This window comes from Pteropus medius, unplaced genomic scaffold (genome assembly GCF_902729225.1).
Source record: "Pteropus medius unplaced genomic scaffold, Ma_sr-lr_union100, whole genome shotgun sequence".
Classification (NCBI taxonomy): domain Eukaryota; kingdom Metazoa; phylum Chordata; class Mammalia; order Chiroptera; family Pteropodidae; genus Pteropus; species Pteropus medius.
The window spans coordinates 2,942,885-2,958,443 of NW_024353787.1; the positions used below are offsets into that span (position 1 = coordinate 2,942,885).

General features: G+C 39.5%; 1 protein-coding gene across 5 annotated transcripts in view; it reads left to right on the forward strand.

The window, feature by feature from the left end:
* The window catches only part of KIAA0319L (KIAA0319 like), an 86,372-nt gene that overhangs the window by 20,117 nt on the left and 50,696 nt on the right, over positions 1 to 15,559 (forward strand). For all 5 annotated transcript variants that reach the window (XM_039850942.1, XM_039850941.1, XM_039850940.1 and 2 more), the window contains one exon: positions 8,583 to 9,109. In XM_039850942.1, coding sequence (XP_039706876.1) covers positions 8,583 to 9,109 — 527 coding nt within the window. The remainder of the gene's footprint in view (positions 1 to 8,582; positions 9,110 to 15,559) is intronic.

Consider the following 15,559-nt stretch of genomic DNA (forward strand, 5'->3'; position numbering starts at 1 on the left):
GGCAGTCTGTCTTTGCTTTCCTCTTGGTTGCACAGTTTCCAAGTTAGCTGGAGAAGTTAAGCTTGTTACCTGAGGTTTAAGAATGCCAGAGGCAACAGCACGGTCTCTAAATAATTCCAAAGTTTTTCACAGCTTCCTAAAAGTATTTGGTGAATTTCTTTCTGGCAGTAATTCATATATTCTATAGACTTTTCTACTCTGCTGCTTGGAATTATGAAACCTGGTCTAGATTTATTAGCATTCTGCCTTTCGAGAGGTGGTAATGATAAGTAAGCATTGCTAATTCCAGAACCTCCTGTTTTGGGGATCTTCCAGGTAATACATATGGGAGTTCTATATTCTCTACTTTGCCATAGTTTTAGAAAGAAAGGGATTGGCTTTGCCTCCTATTCTCAGCCTGGCTAAGCTTTCTGCATGCTCCTACCAACAGTGAGTTCCAGACTTTCACAAAGGGTTTTTAGTCTAAGGTTCTACCAACTGTAAGCCCTTTCTTTGTAAGGATTTAATACTGCTTTTGCTTAGGCCCTGGGAGCAGAGCTAGGCTATGGTGGCCTGGGCAGGGAGAGGAACTGATCTAAAATTGACGCTTATTTTCATCTTACCTTTTATCCAAGTTACATCTAGAATCCAATATTGACTCTACAAATGATTCCCTGCTTCCTCGTTTGGTGAACTCTTTTTCTCAAGAGTAACTACAATGAAAACAATGAAAATTCAGTCTTGGAGAGGTTAAATTACTAGTAAATGATGGACCTAGAGCTGAAACTAGAACCTGTGTCTTTTAACCAATTTAGAGGGTTAAACATTTTTTAACTATCTAATAGGAAGAACTATGATCCACTGAATGGATGAAAAAGAACTGTTTTCCTGCATATTTTTGTTATTGAACATATAATGGAGCAACATTAAATAACTTTTAATAAAATAAAAGTAACTTAGTCAAAATCTCACTAACTAAACATGTAAACTGAGAGATCAGAGCACCTCCTTCCCTTGTTAGGAACTGTTGGGATTGATTTTCTTAGCAGTTTTCTTAAAGTTTCGTTGAGAGTCAGCGAAACTCTCCAGAACTCGCATTTTTTTAAACTTCTGGTCACTAAGTGCTTCTGACCATCTGTCTTTTCCCAGTCTCTATTCCCTTGAGCTAAAACAAAGGATCAAATTGTCAGATAAGATTCACATGAATCAAAGATCTTACCCATAACTAAACTTTGGTAATAATTTTAAGAATAAAAAGGAGATACAAGTGAAGTAGGGAGAGTCTGGAACATTCTGTTTGGACCCCCAGGTTGTTCTTTCTCTTATTGAACATGTTCTCTCTAGCCCGATTAATGGTTGAGATCTCTGAGGCTTCCAGATCACTTCATAAAGCAGGGAGTGTTTGGGATATGAAACACATCTCTGTAGTATAGAACTGTACTACCAGATAGTTCTTTAGCTTATGTGATATTCTTCAGGGAGCCATGGAAGCAAAAGAAGGTCTTTGCAGGACAAACCAGTCCTGTAGTAACCCCACCCCTCCCGCTTTTATTGCCTCCTCTTTCAAAGATCTGGATTTAACTAGAGCTACTAGAAATAATCAAGGAATTAGATTTTTTGCTACCTTCCCTTTGACCCTGTAATCCTCGTAAATTCCATTGACCATTTTCTGTAAATCTATCCCCCAAATTCCATTGGTAAGATACCCTTCGTGATTTGCCTCAAAACTTTCACTCTTTTATACCAAAGATGGATAGACAGCAATCCTGTCATCGGTCCCTAGTCATATATTTCCATCTTCTCCTTTTTTCCTGGTATAAAGTGCCTTAACCATTATGATTTGTATGAGTCCAATTTGACATTCCTGTATAACTTTGTGCTTTTCAGTTTACTTGTACTTATTACCTCTCCCTCCCCAACTTTTCAACTGTGACAAAATACCTTGAGTTACAAATCCCCCCTATACTCACTCAGACTTGTTAGTTAAGACATGAGAGATAGGGAATATTCTGAGACCTGGCTTTTCCTTGGAGAAAGACACCGTTTCCCTCTAGCCTGCGGGCGATGGCTGTGCATTCTCCCATATTCCATGAGTGTTTGGAGGTGGAGCTGATGGCCTTATCACTCCTCACTGTCACTTCTTGAACATTACTCCTCCACTTTCATGTAAAAAACTTCTGCTCTTTGAGGCTTATACCACTTCCTACCGCTAATCATTACTCATCTACCACTTGTCATTCACCCACCTCATTTATTGTGGCAAATGGGCCTCATTTCTTTTTAAAGTTTTGTCATCAGCCTGGTTGTCTTCAGAATGACCTACCTGATACCTAGTTGTCTGGTTTCCTGACTCTTTGTTCATTCTTTTTACTTCATGCATATGCATACGTGCATTTATTTGTGCCTTCATTTGAAAAGATTTTTTGAGCACTTACAGTATAATGTGCCAAGTCCTGTGCTAGACTTAGAGACACAGTGGTGAGAGTTAAAAACAAACAAACAAACAAACAAACAAACAAACAAACAACCAGACACGGTCCTGTCATCCTGGAGCTTACAGTGTAGTGGGGAGGAAAGATATTGAACAAATGATCATATAAAGAAGTGTAACTTTATAACTGTTGTAATTGCTTTGAAGGAGAGGGGCAACAGGGCCCACAGAGTATATAGAGAGACCTGGCTTAGGATGGAGGTTTCTCTGAGGAAATGATGATTGAACTGAGACCTCATATGAGGAATTATTAACTGGATAAAGAGTTCAAGCTAGAGGGGGCAGCATGTGCAAAGCCCAGTTCGGGGAGGGAGCATGGTTCAGTTAAGGAATGAAAGGAGGCTGGTGGGTTGGAATATAGTGAAGGAGGGAAAACATCATACAAGGTGGGGCCAGAAAAGTGGGAGGAGTCCAGATCAAGATGTCTTTAGGTTATGTTAAGGATTTCGGTCTTCGTTGTAAGAGTCCATTAAAAATCTCATTATTTACATTTTTAAAATTTATTTTTCAAAACATAGTTCATGTACATTGTACAAATTCAAAGGGTATAAAGGATACTTAGTGAACCAACAGATTTCTCACTTTAGTCTCCCTGCTTCCTAGTTTATCCTCCTGAAGGCAGCCATGCCAGTTTCTTGAATATTCTTCCCAAAATATCCTATGCATAATTTATGTAAACATTATATTGTTTTTTTTCCCCAACACAAATTGTAGCATACTATACACACTGCTCTGCACATTTCTTTTTTAATATAATGTGTCCTAGATATCATTCCACATCAGGACTATATAGAGGGGCCTTATTCATGCCAGTAACTACAGGATCTTCCTTAATTATTTAACTAGCTCTCTGTTGATGGATGTATAAGTTATTTCCAATACTTTTTTTATTTTAAACAACGTACAGTAAGTGTCTTTGATATTATGTGTGATAATATATCTGTTCAATAAATTCCAAATTTAGCTACCTTTATAGAGGCTGAATTTCTTTCCTTCAGAGCACTTACATTGGTTTGCAGTCCTACATTAGTATTCTGTCTGTTTAATCTCTCTCTCCCTCATCTATATTATGAGCTCCATCAAAGCAATTCCTAGCATGAAACAGATGTAATATTCAGTAATATTTATTGAATGGATGAATGAATAAGGAGATAAGGATAATAGCTAGGGTGCCTTATTAATCAAACCTTTGAGGTTATCTTTTATATCATACAGAAACAATTTGCATCTCTTTAAAAATCGAAATAATTTGCAACTTATCAGTCTTCCATGAGTTAACAGCTAAATTGAAGCTCTACACAATAGTAAATAGTAAGTCAAACAAAAGTACATTCTCTTACGCCAAGGGTTAGCAAACTTCGTTAAAGGGCCAGATAGTAGATATTTTAGGCTTTGTAGGTCTTAAGATAACTGTTGCAGCTACTTAACTCTGCCATCATATAGAAAAGCAACCATAGACAATACATAAATAAATAAATGTAACTATATTCTAGTAAAAATTTATTTATAATAATAGGCAGCATCTGGAGTTGGCCCTTGAGCCATAATTTGCTCTTCTGGTTTACTGAATCAGGAATGATGTCTCTTTCATTCTTGATATTGTTAATTTATGACTATTCTCTCTCTCTCTCTCTTTCTTTTTTGTCATTAATCTGATTAGAGCTTTATCAGTTTTATTAAACAATGAGATTTTGGTTTTGTTGATTTTCTCATTGTTTTCTGTTTCATTGTTATTTTTATCTTTTCCTTTCTTTACTTATCTTAGGTATAATTTACTCTTCCCTTTATAGCTTTTACGTTGGAAGCATAAAAAAACATTTTTTTTTTTTGCTGTTAAAGTTTGGTTTTTATTTTTCCAGATCTTTTTTAATGCATGTAATATATATGTACAAACAAAAAAGCTTCATTTTAAAAAATATAAGACCATAATATGTAGGTTTTCTGTATCTTGCTTTTTTAACTTAACAAGGTATCATGGAGATGTTTCTATGGCTGTATACAGAACTCTACCTCATTGTTTTTAATGGCACATAGTATTCTTTAGTAACTATTTCCATATTGATAGACACTTAGATTCTTCAAATATTTCACCTGTACAAGCTATACCATAATGAAATTCTCATAAGTGAGCTTTCCATGTTAGAAGTACACATGTTAGAAGTATATTTTTGATAAATGTATAATTTATTGAATATCTCCTCTTCAGTGCCCAGTAGGAATAAAGATTAACTGCTCTATGATTTACCACGCTAACTACAATTGATGGCCTTTTCTTTGTTATGAATTTTCTTACACTGTTTAAGGGCTGAACTTTGTGGAAAAGTCTTCCCACATTAATTACATTCATTAGGTTTTTCTTCAGTGTGGATTTTGTGATGTTCAACAAAGTCTGAGCTGTACCTGAAGGGTTTCTCACCTTTCTTACAATGATAGGGTTTTTGTCTAGTATGAACTCTCTGATGTTTAATATGAATTGAGCTTTCCCATTGTCATTACACCAATTGGGTTTACTTCCACTATGAGTTTTCTGATGTCCAGCAAAAGAGATATACCTGAAAGTTTTTCCACATTTACTATGGTGATAGGGTTTCTTTCTTGTATGTATTCAGTTGATATCAGTTGCGCTCTTTCTTCCTAATGATTTTTCCACATTCATTAAACTGGTATGGTTTTTCATCAGTATGGATTTTCTGATGTTCCAACACAGTCGAGTTACCTCTGAAAGCTTTCCCACATTCATTACATTTAAAAGGTGTTTCTCCACTATGTATTCTCTCATGATGAGTCAGGGCTGCTTTCTGAGTAAAGGCTTTCCTACAGTCTTTACATTTGCAGAGTTTCTGACCAGTATGAATTCTCTGATGACTTTTAAAGGGACACTGTTCTTTCTGAAAGCTTTTGCACATCCATTGCATTTGTGGAGTTTCTTTCTAGAATGAATTCTGTGATGATTAATAATTATTGCATGCTTCTTAAGACACTTTCTGCATTCAATACCTCTATAAGGTTGCTTGCTTATGTGAATTTTATGATGATTTGAAAGAGACGAGCTATTCACAAAGGCTATCCCACATTTACATTTATTAGATTTCTCACCAGTATGATTTCTCTCATGGCTAATAAAGGGGGAATTATATTTGAAGATTTCCCTGCATTATAGCGCTTCTTCTCTGTGGAGCTTCTGTCCTCCCAGTCCAGGCCTGTATCAGTCATGACACTTTTTGTTCGCTCTTCCAGAGCAGATCCCTCAGAAATATTTTGCTGTAAGGTTGTCAGCTTTGCTTCAAGCCAGTACTTCAGCACTGCATAGGTACCTGATGAAACTTCTTGCAGCTTTGTACAGGGCTGTGCCCCTCACTCCATTTGGGCAATTAATTTTGGTTTGGAAGAGAGAATCCACACAGACACCAAATTCCCATAATTTTCCAGCATGTTCCTATACATGTCCACTGAATAACATGCAGGCATCTCCATTCAATATGGGTAAAGGACATAGCCAGATCTCCAAATGTCAGTAATTCCTGGATCTAGGGTCTTGGTAGTCTTGGAGGTGTCTGTCTCCTGAACTGTTCTCCCAGGCAAGGGCAGAGAATCCTGCATAAGCCAGTAGTTCTGAAGGCCAGAAGCCCCAAACCAAGGTGTTGGTAAGGTTGGTCATCTGAGACTCTAAATAGGATACTTCCTTGACCCTTCCTAGCTACTGGTGGTCACTATGAGTCCTCGGCATCCCATGGCGTGCAGCTGATTCACTCCAGTCTTTGTGTCTGTCATCACATACCGGTCTCCCTGTCTCTCTAGATCATTGATTTTAGGCTTCTTTTCTAAAACAAGCATTTAAACTTATAAATGAATGTTCCTCCAAACATTGCTTTAACTGCACCCCACAAATTTTGATAGTTGTGTTTTAATTTTTATTTAGTTCAAAATATTTTCTGATTTTCCTCATGCTGTCTCAACCTACAGTTGGCAGAAATTAGTAGTCAGTCAAAGACTGAAGGAGACCATTATCCAGATGTCTAGAGCTTTTTCTCTGCATAGCTTCCTTTTTTCTGGTAGTTTGTTCCAAAATTCTAGCTATCACAGTCGCCCTGAACTCTTTCCTCAGTTCAGCAAGGAGTTTGCTTGGGGTCTCCTTCCCTGTGCCACAGTCTGGAGCTGCCTCTGTGCAGAAAGCCAAGGTGGTCGCAGGGCTCACTTTGTTTGTTTCCTTTTTCTCTGGGATCACAGTCCTGGACTACCTGTTCAGTGTCTAAAAACAGTTGTTTCATATATTTTGTCTGGTTTTCTAGCTGCTCATGGTGGGAGGGCAAGTCCTATGACAATTTCTCCCTTAAGAGCAGAAGTGGAGGTCACAGTACATTTTTTTTAAAGTGAAGTAAAATATAGTGGCTTACAGAAAAGTGCAAGTTCTTTTTATCTATGTGGACTCTTCACTATGTTAAATATGAGAGAATTATTCTGAGAAGAATGATGGAAAGTTGATATAAAGATAACTGACAGTAGTTACTGATGTAACATTTTATTAATATCAACAAAGTCTGTACACTCATATAGCTAATACCAAGATTCATACCATTGGTTACTATGTGGGAAGATGGGTGAGGAAGTGAGGGGTATTTTCTATATCTCTTCATAGCTTTTTTTTTTTTTAGTTGCCATTTCTTCATCTTAAGAGGGTTCTCTTTATTTCTGGCCTTCTAAATTGCCTTGGCTGGTGTTAGGTTGGTACCAGTGTATCTTTAAAGAACAATGGTAGATTGGCTTCCCTAGCGCTTGCTCAGCTCAATAATTCAGAAGCCTGCCATTATTTTTTTCTAATCTCTCAGTTCACTGGTGTCCACATTTAGTACGTTGGTCATTTAGTAAGTATTTCTTGGAAGTCAAGTTGGCTTTGGCTGATCGTCAGGTTGTTGCTTTAGTTAGTCACAGTCCTTTTCCAGTTATGTGTGCATGCAGACATGATTCCAACTCTTCAGTGCTTTGATTCCACTGCATATTTTCTCTATATAATTCTAAAATATACTGTATGTTATAACCACAGGGCCAGAGTTAGGGTGAAGAAAGAGGAATTGAGTGTACAACATTTAAGGAGGCACTCAAGGACCGGTGAGCCAACCTTGCACCTACATAAACTTCTTGCACCTTCATTTCATCTGAGAATGAGAGCCTCCTTAAATTTTGTGCCTGAGACACCTCTCTTGTTCACCTTGGTTCTGGCCCTATGTATGGTGGTTACAGACATCTATATAAGTAAGACCTTAAAATAAACTCTGAATAACAACTTTCATTTAGAAAATGCTTTGACTTTCATCTAAGAAAACAGAAGTGAGGTAACATTTCAGGAAAATCGATGCCATACCTGAAGTAAATCAATAGCCCAAAAGTTTAACCATAAGTAGCATTAGCCAGAATTTTGGGCCATGTTATCTAGGTTAACCACAGTAGGTCACTGTTGTACTTCTGTTCCTTTACTTCTTATCATGATCTGGCTCGTTATTCATCTAGCAGAATCCCTCTCCTGATTAAAATTTTTGGTAAGCTTGACTATTACTCTGGCCGATACAGTGATATGCAAAACCACTTAACTTCGGCAAATGGTTAGGAAATGGATGAACCTGTAACCTGCAAGAGTACTCAGTTTGTGTTGCTGCCAGTTCAGTGGGGGAAGTAGTCCAGCTTGTTCAGCTACCTGCCCTTCTGGTCCCATAGTCCTCACACTGTCCCTGAGAAATGCCGTGGAGGTGAGTAGGAGATCAAATGGTGGGACTCTGCACCCTACCCCCATCCCTCCATACACTGCCACCAGAGTAGCTTTTTTTATTCATGTTTTTTCCTGTTTCATGAACTCAGTTCTTTGTAAAAGGCCTACGTGGAAGGGACTCATTGAGATGGGAACCAGTGATAAATATGGAGTAGTATTTCTATATGCTAAAATATCCTGAGCTGAAAAACACTCTCTTTTGCTTCTTCTGTTCCACTTGCTAGACAGCTTTCCTACTGTCTTATAAACCAGTCTTCAAAATAGCCTCGAATGTTGGCGTTCAGGGCTCTTTGCAGAACAGCAGTCTCTGTTTTTATTTCATCCTAAAATATTTTCATTCTTTGTTTTTAGATGCCAGTGAGAGCAGGTGCCAGCAGGTGAAGACACAATTTGGAGTTGGCGTGAGATCTGGGGGAGGAAATCACCTCTGGCTTCTTGAAGGAACCCCTTCTCTTCAGTCATGTTGGGCTGCCTGCTGTCAGGATTCGGCCTGCCATGCCCTTTGGTGGTTAGAAGGGATGTGCATTCAGGCAGACTGCAGCAGGCCCCAGAGCTGCCAGCCTTTTAGGACAGATTCTTCCAATTCCATGCTGGTGTTTTTAAAAAAATCCCAAACTGCAGATGATTTGGGCTTTCCACCTGAAGATGGTGTACCACATATTCTGGGACTAGATTGGAGCAGGGCATCTTGGAGGAGGCAGAGCCCTCCTAGAGCTCCACTCAGGCCCACTGTATCTTCCAGTGACCAGCAGAGCTTACTCAGGAAGCTTCGGAAGAGAGAGAGTCCTAGTGAAGAAATTACACCTGTAGTGACACAGCATTCTGACGTGAATGACTCCAAGGAACTAGGTGATCAGAATATCAATGGCTCTGAAGAGGTAAGCATGTTATGAATAAGGAGCAGAGAATCTGTTAAATCTGCTTTTATTTTTGGCTCAAATGAGCAGTGAAGCTGGTGTTTGTGGGCAGCGCTCCTGGGCTGAGGAGTGTATGTATAAAACTGCTTGGTGTCATCTTCGTGGGTGCTGCCCAGATGAACAAAGGTAATTTGACCTTAGAAATGATGTTCACTCCATGCAAGTGTGACCATTGTTTTGGTAAAAGCAGAAAGCTGCTCATTATCTAGTCTAAACTGTTTCTTGGCTACAGGTGAGTGCTGCTGTGTGGGTGTCAGTCTCCACCAACAATTCTGCAATGTTTTCTGCCAGATTGCAAAACACTTGATTGATGTGGTTGCAGTCAAGTTCTCCTTGCCCTTCTCCTGCCTCTAAACACATTCCTTATGAGGTAGTTTCTATTCCAGTCGGAAGTAACCATGCCTGGTACCGCAGATTAAGACCTGGCCTGCTGAGCTGGGGAGCCAGATGTGGCCATTAGCCAAGAGGTCTCGGGTGAATTCTCACCAAGCTTTGTATGCCAAGGGAGATACCACCAGTAGAGTTTATCCCACTTATTATGTTTCTTCACTGTTGATCTTCCTAGGCAATGATTAAAAGGAATGACTCAACTCTATGCTCTGTCTCCCTTGATTGCTGTGACTTATTTTTGTATTTGTTTTGTCCTAGTTTTCTCTATCAAATTGAAGCCAGAATGAGGCTTCTGCATGCCAAGCACTGTATGTGCTAATCATTGTACTATGTCATTTCGTTTAATTTTCATAGCAATATTTCCAAGTAAAGTGTTATTAGCCCTGTTTTACTGATGAGGAAACCCAAAAAGGTTAAACAGTTTGATCGTGCAACTAATGAACAGCAAACCTAGAATTGGAACTCAGATTTAATATTAAGAGAAAACCTTTCAGTGCAACATTAGAGATATAGTCTTAGGCTAAATAAGCCCATAAACACTTGTGGACACTTATTATCAATGTCAGGTACTTTTCTAAGCATTTGAGATGCAAAGGTAAACAAGACATGCCTTCAGAGAGTTTACAGGCTAGTGGAGACTCAGAAGTGAAGATAGGTATTTACAACAGTGTATAATAATTGCATAAGTAGATTTATGTACACAATACAGTAGGAACACAAAAGAGGAAGTGATCCACTTGAGCAGGCAGGTGGTGTGTATGTGGTGTGACTTGACAGAGATATTTAACTTATTCTTGAAGTATCTGTAGGATTTCGCTAAGGGATTAAAGGTAGTAAAAATATTCTGGATAGAGACACAGTGTATGCAAAGGCTCAGTTAGCAAATTTATTATGTGCAAGGTACTCTACTAAAAAAGGCACTGGGAACTTATGGTAAATAACATGAACATGATTTCTGCCCTAATAGACCTTACACTGTAGGAAGGAAAACAGATATTACATTTATATAAGTAGCATTAGCCAGTAATAAGTAAATAATTACAAGTTTGATGCAGGTTTTGAGAGGATTAGTGCAGAGTGCCGTGAGAGCATCTAGCAGGGACTTAATCAAGACTAAAGAGTAAGGGCGGGCTACCCTAAGGAAGCAAAGTGTAAGTTTGATGTAGAAGGAGGAGTTAGGGAGAGAAACAGGCTGAGAGTATTTCAAGAATAGGGAATAACAGTTTCAAAGTTCGTTAGGTGCCCTAGAACATGGTAAGATCAAGAAAGAGGTTGAGAGAAGTTAGTTTTATTTGCCAAACAGCAAGAGAACTAGTGGGGAAAAAAGAGGCTGAGGGGCTTAAAAGAGGAAGATTGAGGCCTTCTTAAAATATTGGTCTTTATCTAAATCAGGGAACAATATGATCAGACGTGTTGATGTGTAATAAATAGACTGGAGAAGGGCAAGAATGTACATGAAGAAATCAAATAGGAGGCTCTTTAGGCAAGGGAACCGTTGCACTAGAGAAGGAAGCTGAAGGTACGGGAAAGGGGCTAAACAACAAATAATCCCTTAGTTCTCAACCTTTAGCAGGTGTCAGAATCACCTGGAGGTGTTATTAAAAACAGATTGCCAGGCCCCAACTCCACAGTTTCCAATTTAGTAGGTCTAGAGCGGGGCCTGAGAATTTGCATTTGTGACAAGGTCCTGAAGAGTGCCGATGCTGCTGGTGTGGGAACCACACTTCGAGACTCATTGACTGGTAGGGCAAGTGGGTTAGAATCCAGATCACAGAGCACAAGACTAGCCTTAAGCAAGAGGAGAGAGATCTCCTTCACTGTGATAGGAAGGAAGAAACGGGTGGATATAGGTTCAACTAAGGTGGGTTTTTAGGTTCGGTAGAAGGAAATTGTGGTAGTTCTCATCTTGTTCCTGTTTTTTTCCTGATGTGAGATAGTTCTGAGAGCAGAAGCAGAGGTTGGTGGAGTGGGGATAAGTGAGTAGGGGCAGGACAATCAGAGGTTTAGAGAGAGTGGTAAAGGTCTGAAATAGCCATTGTGAAGAGTAGAAGATGGCAGACTAGGTAAGGAAATAGAAGGATTGCTGGGCAGCATTGAAGTTGGAGACCATGAATTTATCAGAGTGGTACTGACCTTTATAGTTGTATGACTCTCTTCAGTAGCTCTCAGCAACCTTGTCAAGAAAAGGCTGACAGTTTGATTCATCCAAGACTGGAACTTTGCCAGTCTTGTATAGAAGGAAATTGGAGCATGGAAATCGAGGTTGTCGTCAAGAGAGTGGATGAAAGAGAGAGTATTAGAAGATAGGAAAAGAGGAGAGGTAGATAAGGGTAAAGGGGTCAAATATATGGTGACGGAAGGAAATTTAACTTTCGGTGGTGAACACACAGTGCAGTATCCAGATGACCTCTTATTGAATTGTACACTTGAAACCTATATAGTTTTATTAACCAATGTCACCCCAGTAAATTTAATTTAAAAAAAAAGATTGCAAAAGAGGCAAAGACAGGAGGGGCTGACAGTGATGCGATAGAGGAGTCTGGCATTCAGAGGTTTCGATGATGGGAAGCAGATATTGTGAGTCCTGGAAGGACAAGAGGTAGTAATCAGGGAATAGGATAGTTGAATTATGGTTTTGGAGGTGGAGAAGTTCTGGTGATTATAGAAGAGGGTTGCTGGGGTTGAATGGAGAAGAAATTTATTGGCGACAAGGAGCTCAAAGAACATGTTAAATGAGTTATACATGTTGACATTGAGATAGACTTTAATATGATGATTGCAGCAATAGCTGATGTTTATTGAATGAGCACTTACCATGTGCCGGTACCATTCTGAACCCTTTACTTGCATTAACTCTTTTAATCCATACAACAAATCCTATGAAGTAATCTCTATTTTATAAACAAGGAAACTTGGGAAAAGAAAGGTTAAGGAATGTGGCCAAGGCAACAAAGCTAGTATATGGTAGTACTAAGACTGAAACCCAGGCAATCTGATTCTATCCAGAGTCTGTCTTCTTAACTCTTTAGGCAAGGACTTGGGGTGAAGAGGAATTTTGAGAGCCGGGTGTCAAAGCCATCAGTAAAGTAGGAGGAGTAATGAGTAAGTTGGAAGATGACAGCTATGATGAGAGTGGAAGCGTAGTGCAGCAAGATGACAAAGGAGAAGAAATTTTTAACAAAGAAAGTAGGAGAGTAATGGTTTGCAAAGAGCATTGGGAAGGGGAGCAAATAAAAGAGCAACTCACCTTCAGTCCTCAGGTATGGGAGAATAAGTCATCATGTTGCCGAGATACCTGGGAAACGACGTCCTCAGGGGAGGGCAGGCTTACTGTTAAGAAGAGGGGTCAGGGACTAGTTTATGGGCATGTGACCTGTGCAGTTGTATAAGTCTCCACACTTAGAAAAAGGCTCTGTTCTTGGTTTAATGCCCTGCTGTCGTTGTCTTTAAATTCTCAATAATTTTTGAACAAGGGACCCCCACATTTTCATTTTGTACCATATCCTGCAAATTGTTTAGCCTGTCCCGCAGGAGGTATATGGAATAAAATGAGAAATGACTGAGCACATAGGTGACTTTTTGATCATGGAGTAGAAATTCTAGACAATTTAACGGAATTTTGGGGAGAAAAAAGGAGGTTAGGTCTCATAGGAGAGAAAGTATAGTTGATTATAGGGATAGACGTTTAGTGTAGTATATGTTGAACAACTGGGTTTTCCCCCCAGAAAACAAAACAATAACAAGCCTTGAGTTGTAAATTTCGCCAGTTTCCATGGCATAAGTACTACCACTGTGACCAATCAATATCAAGCTTCCAACATGAAGTCGCTGAACACAGAGTTGGGAGAGGTGGGCCCAGTCAGCTCAAATGAGCTAGCTCCAGCACGCTACAGGATAATTATGGCCAATAAAATTAGAAGTAGACCAGTAAAATTAGAAATATGGTAGATTTAGGCCTGACAGTTTCCTGGAGACTTGGGCCTTACAGAATTCAGGTGTACACTAGAAGGAAGGTCCTGCGTTGGCTGAGGAGCTCTTTTTCTTCTTTTTCATCAGTTGGGCAGTGGCAAGAAATTGCTGCTAGTGAACAAGATCTCAGGCTTTATGGTCTAACATGGAAAGTGGAGGGGTATGGGGGGAGGAATATTGAACTTGAACTCTGAGCCCCCAAAATGGTAGTGGGCCTTTGTGCACAGAGGCATTACATAGTTTGGCATTGCATGTTGAGAACAGAAAGCATTGCCCAAGAAATGAGTAAGGTGCAGTTTCCAGATCCAGGTAAGTTCTATTTGACCTTACATGCTATGCTCAGGAGCTTCTTAGCCTGAAGGCCATTGCTAGCTCTTGAAGGTGGTAGGATCACCTTGTACATTCAGAATAACTTGTAGGCATTTCTTTTGGGAGGGAAGTTGGAGTTCAAACTTCTACTTAATGCACTAGGGAAAGGAAGAGAAATGTGTACTCTGCAGATCTTCTAATTAGGGATGACTGGCTAGCAGCACTAGTTGTTTCTAGTTTGTACTGTTTTCACTAAGGTAGGTCAAGAAATTCTGCATCGAAAGTGGGAAAAAATTGTATCATATATTGCTCTTGTCTTTCCTGAAATGCCTGCAGAGCTGCAAATGCCTTATTTTGTCAGTAGCATATTTTGTTCTTTTGGAAACACACATATATTGTATGCAAGAGCAAGTCTTGTGGCGCTTTTGCAATTCCAAAAGTGGAAAAGAATATCACCAATTTATTCCCCTTTCAAGGAGAAGCTGGTACTGCTTGGATTAATTACTGCATCCTTTCTATGCCATGAACCTCTGAATTGTTAGCAGGAGGAGCATAAAGGCTTGTTGATTGGGTACTGGAACATTTGCTGTACAAGCATTTCAGCCACTGGCAGTTGCTGCTAATCCTGCTCTGTGAAAAGAGAGGGCATGTTCTCTTTGAGCCCAGGAAATGAAAGTCCAATTAGTTATCCCTACATATAAGGTTTGTCTTCAGGAAGACTGAGAGTCCCTCTTTCTACCATCACCATCTCCCTGTTTCCAGTTAATAGTATTTCAACTCCTACAAGCCAGTGGCTTTTTGTGGAATGACCGAGAGGATAAATGAGCCAAGCCCTTGGACACATCTCTGCTGACTTTTTTCACCAAGAACTCTTGTGCTGACGCTACATAAGGCTGGAGCTTACCTCTTACCAGGAGGTAGAGGCATGGGGTATTGGCAGCAACGAAGAAGAGCCTTGCATAACCAAGGACAGAAACCCAAGCAGTTCTGTTTCCCTTCATCTGAGTTTTTGGGGTTTTTTTGGTTTGATTTGTTTTTCAGGTTTTTTGCTGGTTTGATTTCTTTTGGTTTTTATTTTTAAATCTTTCCTTTAATCCTTTAAGGCTAGTGAAATTTTTGCCAAGGGTTCATTTATATTCTGGCTATTATTTCCTGACAAATTTGGAATTTCTCAGGGCCTAGTTTTTTCCCCCAGATTCTCATCCTCAGTTATCTGAGCAGCAGACACCAAAATTTTTTTTAGCCCTAAGCCCCCTTCAGCCCTCTGGCCTGTATAATTTGTATGGGTGTCTCACCTCTCAGTGACCCAGGCCCATCCAGTACTGTATGTGTCTATGTTCACTATGCCCTCCCCCAATCCCACCTCCCTGCCCCATACTGATTTTCCATGAGTGTGGCTTATTGCATCAAGAGACAACCTAGGCAGCCTGTTTCCTTGTATGGGGGTGTGCAGAAATTCCTGCTATTATACTTTCAAAAGTATTAGTGACTGACTCATAATACCTTTACTTTTTTTTTTTTCTTTTAACCATAGCTGCCCACTTTCTCCTATAATCTCCTAAGTATTATGGTTCCTTTATCTGCTTATCTGGATTTTACTATGTGAAATGAATTTGAAAATGTGTTTGTTGGCTACTATGTAGGTTAACTTATAAAGCAAGAGGCCATGAGAGTTTTGGGGTAAATCCATTAACAGACCCTTGCTAATTGGCTGAACTTGAGCTATGGGAAAAAGGTCTCAAC